Here is a 12,633-nt window from a genome sequence, read left to right as displayed (position 1 = left end):
CCCGGGGCTTCGCTGGTGGATGAGGCCCCTGGTGCTGCTTCCTCCTCTGCAAAGCAGGGGCGCAGGTTGCTGGGCGCCCGGAGAGCAGGGAGGGCGTCCGTGGGCCCCGGGGCAGGTGGCTGTGTGGGTGCACCTGGCCGGGCCAGTGGGATGTGGGGGGTGCCTAGCACTACGAGACGCTGTCCTCCAGGGCCTGACCATCAAGCCCCTGGTGCAGTGGCTGAAGGTGAAGAGGAGCGAACACCGGGACCCTCGGCTCAACGAGAAGCTGCACGGCCGCGTACGTGCAGGGCTGGGGGGCGGCAGGGGGCACCGCGTGTTCCTCGGGGCTGGGCCGGGAGGGGACAGGAGGCTGCATCCGGGCCGGGGGAGGGGGTGGTGGGGAGGCTGGTGGGTTCCTCGGGGCTGGGCCAGGAGTGGAGGGAGGGGCACCTCATGTTCCCCGGTTGGCCCTGAGATGCCCACATTTTTCTTCCCTTGAAAGGCTTTCGACCACATCCTCTCGGCCATCGAGGACATATCTGGACAGATTGGGCACAATTATCTCAGAGACAAGTAAGTGGCTGGGACGGCCCCAGCTGTGTCGCACAGCCCGGCTTCCGGAAACATCCTCCACTCAGAAGAGCCAGAAGCCACGTGCGTAACTGTTTGAGTCCAGGCTTGGTCAGGGCTCCAGTGCCCCATGAGGCCAGGTGCCAGGTGTGCCCCCAGACACACAGGTGCTGCCGAAAGGAGTTGGTGGCAGCAGTCGGGGCCACCGAGGGGACAGGAGCTGAATTCTCTGTGCTCCTTCCAGGGAATAGAGATGCTCTCTCATGTGGCCCAATTAATTCCAAATTGTTATGTAGGAATTGAAAATAAGGAAAATAGATTATTTCCTCCATGTCATAAACAGGGTTAGTATCAGTCAACATTTAAAATGATTTTGTCTGGCGGAGCTCAAGCCTGTAATCCCAGCACTTTGGGAGACTGAGGCGGGTGGATCACTTGAGGTCAGGAGTTCGAGACCAGCCTAGCCAACATGGTGAAACCCCGTCTCTACTAAAAATACAAACATTAGCCACGGGTGGTGGTGTGGGCCTGTAATCCCAGCTACTGAGGAGGCAGAGGCAGGAGAATCGCTTGAACCCAGGAGGTGGAGGCTGCAGTGAGCCGAGATTGCACCATTACATTCCAGCCTAGTGACAGAGCGAGACTTCGTCCCAAAATAAAAAAAAAGAGTTTGTCCATTAAGGTGAAATCACCTATGTTTTATTATAAAAAACATGTGACACTTATAATAAGCCCAGTAAGTAGCACATACACTTTGCCCTGGTTCCCATTTTCTGAGCGATCTGTGTTCGGTGGGGGTGAAGGCACCGGGAGGTGTGGCCACGTGGCTTCATGAAGCTCAGCTGCGGTTCTCCGTGGCCACAGTGACTCTGCTCCAGGTACCCAGTCCCCGACTCCTTGGCCTCCCAGGGGCCATCCCGGGGGTCTCTGAAACCACGGCCTCAGTTAGCTTTGACTTCCTGGTGTGGCTGAAACTCAGCCTGTACAGGAGAGCCGCCATTGCTGCCACGGGGCCTGCCCAGGTGTGAGCACACAAGCTCACCCGGGCCTACCCTATGCCCCGGGCGGCGGCTCTGGCGGCTGCACCCATGTCCAAGAGTGACAGGCATCACCTCCTTGTGCCCCAGAGTTTCCTCTAAATCCGGCCAGGCCACCGTCCCTTCTGATCCGGATAACCGGTGAATACTCTAATTCTATTAGGCTAAAAAAACCTCATTCTGGTCAGCTTGGCTCTCACAGGTCTTAAGGGCTCAGGGCATCTGTCCGCCCCTGCCTTTCCTCCTGTGCAGCTGAAAGTCACCCCCACATGGCCGGAGCCCCCTTGCCCGACCAGGCCTGACGCCCACCCTGTCCTGAGCCACCCTCTGGAGGAGGCGGCCTCCATCCAACAGGACAGGCAGGAGAACGGCGGCCGGCCTGGGCGTGTGGCGGGGCTGCTTCCCTCATTTTAAATGCGCCTACAGGGTCACTATAGCAAATAAAATTCAGGAGAGAAGGGGCCAGGCCACGCGTCCGGCGGGCTGTAGGGCACCTGTCACCTGAGGCTCACACCCGAGGTCTGTCCCTACAGGTGGTCCCACTTCGACACGAAGTTCCTCAGCAGGGTCCTCATGAGACGGTCGGCCCAGAAGTCTCGAGACCGGATCCTGAATGTCTTCCACGAGCTGAACCTGAAGGATGCCATCAGCTACGTGGCTGAGGTAGCAGAGCCGCTTGCTCTGCGGGGTCGGGGCTGCAGCAGGTTCAGGCACTGGCTGTGGGTGCCATAGGGGCAGTGAGGAGAGGCCCCTGCACCCACGTCCCAAGGCCAGGCCACACCCCAGCAGTCCACAGGAGGCTGATGGGCCTTCTGATGCCCTGGGAATCCCAGGGGCTCTCATGTGGGGTAAACTGAGTCACAGGGCCGTGGTGACTGCGGTGCTGGTGGGGTGAGCGCTGAGGTCAGGTCCTAGGACCCCGAGCTCCCTGGTGACTGTGGTGCTGGTGGGGGTGAGCGCTGAGGTCAGGTCCTAGGACCCCGAGCTCCCTGGTGACTGTGGTGCTGGTGGGGGTTAGCGTTGAGGTCAGGTCCTAGGACCCCAAGCTCCCTTGCTTTCCCCAGAGATGGGAGTGGATGGTAAGCAGGCAGGCTGTTACGGGACCCGGTCCCAATACAGCCTGGCCTGCCCCAGCACACGTAGGTGCCCACAGGCCCACACGCACGGGCGGAGAGGCAGCAGCAGGGCCATCTCCCGCCGTGGGCCGGCCATGGCTCTGAGGCTGCTCCAGCATCTCCCAGTCCACTGTGAGCTGCTTCTCAGCGTCCGCAGAGCCCCTGACTACTCCAGAGACCAGAGGCCAGGCGCCCCACCCAGCCCTGAGGCCACTGTCGCCCCTGGCTCCTGCACCTGCCCACTATGGCAGGTGGGCCTCAGCCTCCCCAGCCTGCCCTGACCTCCCCAGGGGCGCTCTGGCTGCAGGAACTGTGCAAGACAGGGCCTGGGGGCACAGCTGCAGGGATTCTGCAGCTCCTCCCTAAGGACAGAGCCGTCCCTAGCGAGCTTTGGTGCCCTCGTCCAGCAGCCGGTCAGGGTCAGTGCTCTCACCGGAGGGAAAGGCCTGTCCTGCCAAACCCTGCAGACCCTCACACAGAGAGCCAGCAAACTCCATTCATTCAGACAGAATGACTCTGCCTCCACTGACGTGCATTCACCCCAGACGTGCCACCCATGACTGGGGCCACGCCGAGTGGCAAGGTGCCTCCTGGCAGAGGGCACGGGGGCCTGGCGCTGTCAGGAGGGCCAGCCAGTGCAGATCAGAAAAGAGGGCTCCTGGACCAGGCTCCACACAAACCCCCAAACCACAGGCCCGGCAAGCGAGAGAAAGCTCAGATACTCTGGCCCTAGGCGGCCTGGAGCCTGGCTGGAGGGTGGGAAGGGGCAGTGGGGGCTCTAGGCTCTGGCAGGCTCCCCTCACCCCCACATGGGTGACAAGGTCAGCAGGCAGCAGGCAGGCCTTCAGCCTCTCCCCCAACCACACCAGCCACCGTCCTGGACCCACGACCCATGACCATGTCCCTAGGCTCAGCTGCATGTGGGGAGCCTATGGGCTCCTCCCGGTCACTCAGTAGCGGGGTCTCCACACCTGGGGTAGCATCCGCCTGCCCAGTGTCCCTCCTGGCTCTCACACAGGGCAGCTCCCCTCTCCCTACACCCCCCACCCCACAGTGTGGGGCTCGGCGGGGGCAGGGGAAGTGGTGTGGGGAGCAGCCCCTCCAAAGCCGCCACGCGCCCGGGTGCCCCACAGCCCTCGCCTGTGCTGCCCAGAGTGGCGGTTAGCACCGTGGCTCCCCAACCCTCACGTCTGTCTTCACCGGGTGGCAGGAGAGGGACAAAGGTCGTACAGAAGATGCTGGATTTAGAAGCAAAAGAGTAGGCAGAGGGCCCTCAGAACCAATGACCCTCAGAACCACTGACCCTCAGAACCAATGACCCTCAAAGCCCCCCGGAGTGGGCAGTGAACTGGGGGCCGTATCTTCAGTGGGAACAGTGGCACCCGCCCGACCCAGGGACTTTCCTGGGAGCATCCTGCACACTGCAGGGCAGCGCGGGTGCCCACCTGGTGAGGTCTGAGCGCAGTGAGCTGATGTTCCCTCCACACCCGTGCCCCCGCCGGCCCTGGGGACCCTGACTCCAGCCATAAGCCCACTGCCCTGTGCTCCTGCACAACCTCACGCTCTCCAGGCCCTGCCATCAGGCAGGTGGGGTCCGAGGACACATAGGCGGCCCCACTTCTGTCCTCTGGCACTCAGCTGTGCGGCTTCTGTGCCTCGTCGAGCTCTGCTCCGTTCTCTACCTGATTCAGTTCTGGACATGAGGCCAATGGGGTTTTAGGGCCTCCAGCAGGGACACAGACCACTTCAATGATTCCACCGTATCAACAGTTTCCCCAGACACATCCCAAGTCCCAGGCAGCTTTACCCCTTCACACTCAGACCACTGTGTCCTCCTACAAGCATTACCTCTGCCCAGTTCAGGCAGCAAACTGGCTGTAGCCTCAGACAGACAGACGGGGGCGCAAAATCTGATCTCCTGGTTTTGGCATCTCCACCCCTCCCTCTGCAGCTGTGAGGCGTGAACCCGGGGCTCAGGTCTCAAGGCCTTCTCTGGGCCCTGAGCTCTGGGTGCTTCCCCCCAGGGCACACAATGGCAGCAGCTAGGGCTTGGCTGCTCAGGCCACTGACCGGGCTGCTTCCTGACCACAGGGAGAGCGCCGCGGGTCCCTGGCCTTCATCCGCTCCCCCAGCACCGACAACGTGGTCAACGTGGACTTCACGCCACGATCGTCCACCGTGGAGGCCTCTGTCTCCTACCTCCTGTACGTGGCCACAGTCATGCAGCTTCCCTGGGGAAGAGCCCAGCCTCAGGAGCTGAGAGTCACAGACGGGGCTGGGGTGGCTCCTGGCCTGGGGGTGGCATGGAAGAGGGGAGAGGTGCAGAAAGAGGGGGTGGGTGTCTCCTCCCACAAGCGCTCCTGTGTTAGGCGGTGGCCAGACTCCCTTAGTGCTGGATGGAAGGCGAAAGGGAGGGGCAGCAGCGGATTGGGGGCCGGGCCTGACGTGTTTGCCCCTGGCCAGGAGCAGCCTGTCCTGGTCCCCATGCCACCCCTACTGCTCTCCGGCCCTGGTCCCCATGCCATCCCTACTGCCCTCCGGCCCTGGGCTCCACAGCTCACAGCCAGTTCTCACGGGAGGTCCACTCTCCCAGGTGTGCAGATGCTGGGGTCCCCGAGTCTCACAGCTAGGGCTTTGGAGGGGGACCAGTAAGGAAAGGGATCCACGTCAGACAGGAGGCTGGGAAGGCCTCGTGGGCGGTCAGCCTAAGCCCTGAGGGGAGAAGGGGCTGGCCAGGCGGCAGATGTCCCCATGCCCCAGCCGGGTGCCCGCCGTGGGAAGGCGAGGGGCGCGCAGGAGGCAGCCAGGGCCAGATGCCCACCGTGGGAAGGCGAGGGGCGCGCAGGAGACAGCCTGAGCTAGACGCCTGCCTTGGGAAGGCGAGGGGTGTGCAGGAAACCCCGCCCTGAGGGAGCCTGTGGGGCTCAGCGCTGGTCCCCGCGCAGGAGAGAAAATGTCAGCGCCGTCTGCCTGGACATGCAGTCTCTGGAGCAGCGGCGGCGGAGCATCCGGGACGCGGAGGACATGGTCACGCACCACACCCTGCAGCAGTACCTGTACAAGCCGCGGCAGGAGGTGGGCACCGCGGGCTGGGGGCTGGAGGAGCCCGCAGGGACCCCTGTGGGGCGGCTTCCTCGTCCCCTCCTGGGACCACCGTGGTCAGTTCCTGTGGCAGGAGGGCAAGAGTGTCTGGCGCTGGGCACAGCTGTGACCTCCGTGCCCGATCCCGCAGTACAAGCATCTGTACAGCCGACACGAGCTCACGCCTACCGAGGACGAGAAGCAGGACCGGGAAATCTTCCACAGGACCATGCGGAAGCGCCTGGAGTCCTTCAAGTCGACCAAGCTGGGGCTCAACCAGAACAAGAAGGCTGCCAAGCTGTACAAGCGGGAGCGTGCCCAGAAGCGGGTGAGGCCAGGTCACCAGGAGGCTTGGCGGGGCTGGGGCCTGGAGCGGGGGCAGTCAGGGCTGGGTGTGGCTGTGTCGGGGTCTGTGAGCAGCTTCACGTTTGCTCTGCAGAGAAACAGCAGCATCCCCAATGGGAAGCTGCCCATGGAGAGCCCCGTGCAGAATTTCACCATCAAGGAGAAAGGTGCGCTGGGGGCCCGGCAGGAACGCTGGGACTGGGAGCCGCCACCTCCCAGCCCCAGCCCTCCCCTCTCGGAAACCTCCCCTCTCAGGACCTTCCCCTCTGGGGACCCTCCAGCCACCCAGGCAGGGGAGGCATGGTCAGGGCCCCAGCTGCAGACCCATCCAGGATGGGGTTCCAGGGACACTGCCCTCCAAGTGGGGTCCCTCCTCGCCCTCCCCCAGCCCTGCGGTTTAGCCCTCCTCTCTGTGGGTCCCGACCCCCTGCACCTCTGTGCACAGAGCTGATGGACACTGCTGACTGGGCTATGAAGACAGCCCCCCAGTGACCCCAGTCCTCAACCCAGCCTCTCTCCCCCAGACTTGGAACTTTCAGACACCGAGGAGCCCCCCAACTATGATGAGGAGATGAGTGGGGGAATCGAGTTCCTGGCCAGTGTCACCAAGGACACAGCGTCAGACTCCCCTGCAGGTGGGGACGGGGCACAGGCGTCGTGGCTAAGGGAGGGGTGGCTCCTGCTGCCCCAGGAGGGAGCTCGGTCACTGGACAGGGGCGCTGGGACCTGGGGGCGTGGGGTCTCCTGTGGGTTCTCAAGGGCCCTGCCTGGCACGCAGAGTGCCCCCTCAACCAACTCGGAGGCTGCAGTCCGGGGAGACGTGGGCCGGGCAGGCAGCAGGCGGGCTGTGTCTTGAGGGAAGGGAGACGTTACCTGTGCTGCCTGTGGCGTGTGGGGTCATGGACGTGGGGGAAGGGCCTGCAACCTGAAAGGCAAGTGACCCTAACCTTCCCGGTGACCCTAACCTTCCAGGGCACCCAGCAGGTGACGGCCCCGGCGAGGCCTCCCCTGCCGCCGCGGGGCTCTCAGGAGGCTGACCGGCCGCTGCCCTCTCTCCTAGGAATTGACAACCCTGTGTTTTCTCCGGACGAGACCCTGGACCGCAGCCTCCTGACCAGGCTGCCGCCCTGGCTGTCTCCCGGGGAGACGGTGGTCCCCTCGCAGAGGGCCCGCACGCAGATTCCCCACTCTCCCGGCACCTTCCGCCGCCTGATGCCCTTCCGCCTCAGCAGCAAGTCCGTGGACTCCTTCCTGCAGGCAGACGGCCCCGAGGAGCGGCCCCCCGCCGCCCTCCCCGAGTCCACACACATGTAACGCTCCCGGGCCTCCCGCCGCCTAACCCCTCTCTCCGCAGCTCCTCTCCCTGCAGGTCTCCGCCTCGCGCGCTCTGTCTCTCTCCTCCTCCTCCCTGGACCTGAACCTGGCTCGCTCTCTCTCCAGCAGCCCCTCTTCCTCCTCTAGCGCCCTGCTGGCCGCACCTCCCTCAGGAGCCCGGACAGAGAGTCTGGCGTCTCTGCTACTCCCACGGAGCTGAGGGCACCAGGGTCGCCTGAGATTTCCTTTAGGTGGCTCCGAAACCTAGTCCGCGAGTCCAACTCCTGCGCTCCCAGGGAGCTGAGAGCAGGGCTGGGGGGAGCCAGACAGACGCCCCGGGTCCCCGACCCTCTCACAGGGATACAGGGAGGGCCGGCCCCGCAGACCCGGACTCTGCCTCCAGCTCAGAGCAGGGAGAGGGGCGGGCCACAGGGTCTGGGCTTTCTGAGCTCCCTCTGGGGGCCTGGGAGGCACCCGGGGGACGCCAGGGCGGTTTGAGATGGAGGAAGCAGGTTTCCCCCTTGGGGACCTTGACCCTCCGCGCTGCAGGGCCTGGGGCGGGACCTTCCTGCGCGGAGGAGGCCGCTGTCCCGGGACCCCCGGCGGTGAGACGTGGCGGGGCCGGGCTGGGGCTTCGCTGTTGCTGCTTCCGCCTCTGCCCCGCGAACCCGGCCCCAGCGGACGCCGAGCCTGGGGTGCGCGGCGGGAGGGGAGGCGAGAGCCGCCGGGCTCGGGGAGAGCTGAGCCCCCCGGGGACGCCCCTCCCGCCCCAGCGCCCGGGCTCCGCGCGCCGCTCACGCCCTGCTCTCCCGCAGGTGACACCGGCTCCGACACGCCGCTGACCGGACGCTCGTCCCCGCGCCACAGTCTGCCCACTGCCGCCGCCGCCGTCCCCGAAAAACCCCAGATCCCCGCGCGCCTACAGCCACCGCGCTCCCCGAGCCCCGCCTCGCCCACGCCAGCGCCTGCGCAGAACTCCGAGAGCGCCGCGCCAGCGCCCGCAGAGCCGCCCGAGCGCGAGCCGGGGGCGGGGCCTGCACCGGGGGCGGGGCCGGAGCGCCGGGGACTGCCGAGTGCGCACGCGCGTTCGGCGGCGGCGCGCCGCGTGCACAGCCGGCGCTCGTTCCAGCGGCCTCGCGCGCGCCGCCGCCCCGCGCTGCTGAAGCTGGCGTCGCTGCCGCCCTCGTGCCACGCACCACCGCACGCGCTGGAGCAGGAGGAGACGCCGCTGTGACGCCGCCGGCGGGAAGGGTCCGCGCGCTCTGGCTGGCCGCTCGCGCCCTTTCCCACCGCCGCCGGGAAACCGATGCTCGCTCCGAACGGATTTGCGTGAAGCCAGCCCAAGGCTCCGGGTCCCCCGCAACCGAGCCCCGCGCCTCTCCCCGGGGACCTACTCAGGGACCTCCCGAGCGCCAGGACTCAGGGCCTGACTTGCAGCGGCTGCAGGCCCAGCGCCGTTTCCAGGCCCTCGCCAGGTCTTTGAGCTGCAGGTAAAGTGGCAGGAACGTCTTCCGTCTGCTCAGCGTTTGGGGATTTAGACTCCTAAAGCCAGTACCTGCCCCGTTTCCCCCCCCCAGGTTCCGTCCTGCCTGCGCCCGGTCTCAGGGCGGCGGCCCCGGACACGGCCCGTCCCCACAGACCAGGTCTCCGGCCTGAGCTGTCGCACCTGGCGCGGAGGTCGCCCGGGGTGCCCTGGCTGGGTGAGAGGTGGCCTGGCGGGCGGAGCTTGCCAAGAATCACGGCCAGTCCTTAAGTGGATGGTGGGGCCCAGCAGCTGCTTTGGCCCCCTTAACAAACCAAGGGGCATGGAGGGGCCCAGGGCGCTGCCCCCTCTACCAGGCTCAGGCCCTCCAAGGAGAACCTGCTGAGACCCCTGGGCCTGTCCTAGACCCCGGACCCCTGACCTTTCCCACTCCTTCCAGCGTCCCAGGGCGAGGCCTTGGACAGAGCTCCTGGTCCTCTGCAGGGAGACCATCCAGCCTAAGCTCTGGGAGGCGCTGTCCATTGAGTGGGCGGAGGCCGCGGGTGCTGAGCCGGGGAGGGTGCTCGGAGTCCATCCATCCCTCAGACGGCAAGTTCCACAGGGTCCAACCCACCTGAAACCTGTCTGCACGGTGGAGGTGGTGGAGGTGGACACTTGTAGGGGCTTTTCTAAAGCTAGACTCGCAGCTCCTTGCTCAGGAAAAACTATTCACGTCTTAGATCGACTGTTGACAGTCACCAGTCAGGAGTTGTTGTTAAGAGTTTTATGTTGAGTGAATATTGCACATTGAGTCCCTGGTGGGAAAAGTCCACAATTTCCCATTGATAGCTTTTTACTGTTGTGAAAAAGGGAAGCGTCAGCCACACAAAAGTCTCCATGACCACTGCTCTGGAGAAGCTCTCGAGCCTAACTGCAGTCACTGTTATTTGGATCAGATCAAGCGCAGTGACTTTTTGGGATTCAGTGGTCATTCTCCGCACTTCATAGCCATTTCAACCAACTCTGAGCACAAAATGCAGCCATCTTCTCTGCAGCAAACCCAGCCCAGTCAGTGACCCTACTGGACAGATCCAAGGCCAGCCCTGGTTCCCTGCTACAGCCACCATCCCGAGGTTCATCGGAGCAGGCCGGGGCCTGGCCTTCCCGGCACGAGCCCAGTTTGTTCCATCTGAACTGCTGGGAGGTCTCCGGGTGGCCAGAGGAGCAGAGCTGCCTTCCAAGTGCCTGTCTGTGCCTGGGAGAACAGAGCAGGCGCGTCGTGCGGCCCACAGCGCAGTGCATGGCGATTCCAGGCGCTGAACAACTCCCCTGGACCCTTGGGCCTGCATCTGACTCCCGGCTGCAGAGTCAGAAGCTGAGTCCAGGCAACTGCTTGGCCACTCCCGGTCGCTCCTCCCTGGACACCCAGTTACCAAAGTCAGCAAAGAAGATGTGGTAATCGCTGCCTGATCTCCACATGGTGAACACAACACTCACCAACGCCTCCTTGACTGGTCAGTCTGCAGCACCGGGGGTGGGCAGGCAGGTGTTCTGTGTTTACGAGAATTGCACAGGCTAAACACAAACATGGACCCAGAGTTCCAGTGAGAACACCTCACTCACAGCCGCCCAGGCTGCTCCCCACCAGGTGATGGCGCATGCCCGGGGCTGTGGGTGCCAGGGGCCGAGTGCTAGGGACTCGTCATGAGTGGGCATCTCCATGTTCCTGTCACTGCTGTCAAACAGAAGGTAAACAGTCTTATGAATGTATTTCCTTAGGAAAACTTGTAAAAACTTCTTTTATTAGGATATCTATTTAATACTGAACTTTGGCCTACTTTGTGATAGATTATAAACAAATTGAGGAAATCACTTTCTCACTTCTGTATTTTCTCAAAAATAATTTTGTTACAGAGTTCAATATACTGTGTATTATTGATCTATTGTGAAAGCAAAGAATTTCATCAAAATATTTTAAATTATGAGTGAAAATTGTGTATGTTAATTTTGCAGCTATAATATTAATCAAACTTTGTGTAATTCTAATCACAAAATGACGTGCCTTAAGTGCCCCTCCAGCTGTGGGTTGGCAGTGTCCAGACAGGGAGGGCCCATCACCGAAATCCTGAACGATTGCTAGACCAATTCTATTAAAAACATTTCAAGGCATTTTGGGTGCAAACTTTGTTTATAAAAGAGAAATCATCCACCTATGAGAATTTAAGGAGCAGTCTCCTGTAGGTACACATCACTTTGCCCCAAAATTAGCACTGACACATGCGTGTGTGCGCGTGTGTGCATGTGTGCGTGCGTGTGCTGTTGCTGCCCTTCCTAGCTGGTGTGAGGAAGCTGCTGGATGCAGCTGTGGAGCGACCCCTGGATCTGAGCCCCCTGGGGAGGCCTGTCATTGCAGGCACCCCTGAGGAGGATGTGACCAGTGACCATGGGGCTCAGTGGTGACCCTCACACAGAATCAGAGCAAAACACCAGTGAGGGCTGCACACTCACCACCGTTCGCCCTGGGCGCTCATTCCAGAAGTAACAAGAATTCCCTCAGTGGGGAAATAAATGCATTTTTCAGTCTTACAAGGGACACTCTAATGACTGTGAGCACTACGAATTTTAATTCCTATGCATTTACTGAGCACTTACCGTATGCCAGGTGCACTCAAGGCCTGCTAAGCGGGAAGCTGGGTTCAGAGGCACGTGGAACAGCGCGCCCGCCGGACGCCCTGGGAAGAGACCCTCTTCTGAGCCCCTGATGCTCGTAAGAGCTGCTTCTACGTCTCAGTTACTTAAGTTTTGATTCTTTCAAGAAGTCCTATTTGTGAATTTTTCACATCTTGTGAGGATGAAATAAAAGCAAAATGTCAACTCTGCCATCTCAAAAACGTCTTGAGAGCAAACAAAGCATGTCCTCAGGCTGGAGTACCTGTGGCCCATGGGCAGCCATAGGAGGTCCTCACAGGAACAGATGGCCCCGCTGATACCCCACCTCTCCCATCTGCGAGTCCCTGGGGCTCTGAGACAGACAGGGATGGAGGGAACGAGGCGCTGTATACACAGGCGAGAGGAGGAATGAAGGTCGATGCCTTTCACTCACTCAACCGAATCAATACTTTTCTGTAAATTAAGAGAGCACAGGGGTCTGCCCCTCTGAGCACCAGGACCCAGGACTCCCTGCTCATCCTGGGTAATTCCCCCCTCCTTTGAGACGGGAGTCTTGGTCTGTTGCCCAGGCTGGAGTGCAGTGGTGAAATCTCGGCTCACTGCAACCTCCGCCTCCGGGGTTCAAGCAGTTCTGCTTCAGCCTCCCAAGTAGCTGGAATTACAGGCATGCACCACCACACCTGGCTAATTTTTGTATTTTTAGTAGAGATGGGCTTTCACCATGTTGGCCAGGCTGGTCTCAAACTCCTGATTTCAAGTGATCCACCCACCTTGGCTTCCCAAAGTGCTGGGATTACAAGCGTGAGCCACTGCGCCCGGCCTCTGGGGTAATGCCTTGATTAGCTTTGGAAAAAAATTACAGATTAACGTGCAAAATGATGCTACCATTGAAGGCAGATGCTGTAGAGAGATGGGTACATTTTGGAAAAGAGAATTTAAAGGATTCTCTATCAGGAAAAGCGTGATTCACGGGTCTTGAAATGTACTCCAAGTAAATATTCACTTTCATATTTACTTTTACCAAAATTTACACTCCTGCCATTGCTCGTCTACCAGG

The 12,633-nt window shown here is 61.6% G+C and overlaps 1 protein-coding gene and 1 long non-coding RNA gene across 6 annotated transcripts in view; one reads left to right on the top strand and one right to left on the bottom strand.

Moving 5' to 3' along the window:
• Nucleotides 1–11,075, top strand: part of SLC9A3 (solute carrier family 9 member A3) — a 48,359-nt gene extending 37,284 nt beyond the window's left edge. Inside the window, exons 8-17 of one of the 5 annotated variants that reach the window (XM_030813873.1) lie at nucleotides 191–280; nucleotides 485–555; nucleotides 2,123–2,252; nucleotides 4,796–4,908; nucleotides 5,650–5,779; nucleotides 5,937–6,113; nucleotides 6,225–6,297; nucleotides 6,655–6,765; nucleotides 7,191–7,440; nucleotides 8,260–11,075. In XM_030813873.1, the coding sequence (XP_030669733.1) occupies nucleotides 191–280; nucleotides 485–555; nucleotides 2,123–2,252; nucleotides 4,796–4,908; nucleotides 5,650–5,779; nucleotides 5,937–6,113; nucleotides 6,225–6,297; nucleotides 6,655–6,765; nucleotides 7,191–7,440; nucleotides 8,260–8,263 (1,149 nt within the window). In that variant the 3' untranslated portion in view covers nucleotides 8,264–11,075. The other 4 variants (XR_004030385.1, XM_030813872.1, XM_030813871.1 and 1 more) reach the window with 4 other exon arrangements.
• LOC115835426 lies at nucleotides 1,230–4,991 on the bottom strand. The gene is made up of 2 exons (XR_004030386.1): nucleotides 4,904–4,991; nucleotides 1,230–2,306 (listed from the first exon to the last, which is right to left on the bottom strand). It is a non-coding gene; the product is annotated as an uncharacterized LOC115835426 (long non-coding RNA).
• Nucleotides 11,076–12,633: the final 1,558 nt, after the last annotated feature.

This window comes from Nomascus leucogenys, chromosome 6 (assembly GCF_006542625.1).
Source record: "Nomascus leucogenys isolate Asia chromosome 6, Asia_NLE_v1, whole genome shotgun sequence".
In the NCBI taxonomy this organism is placed as follows: Eukaryota; Metazoa; Chordata; class Mammalia; order Primates; family Hylobatidae; genus Nomascus; species Nomascus leucogenys.
The sequence above is the reverse complement of the archived record's forward strand: the minus strand, read 5'-3'. Positions and strand labels throughout refer to the sequence as shown.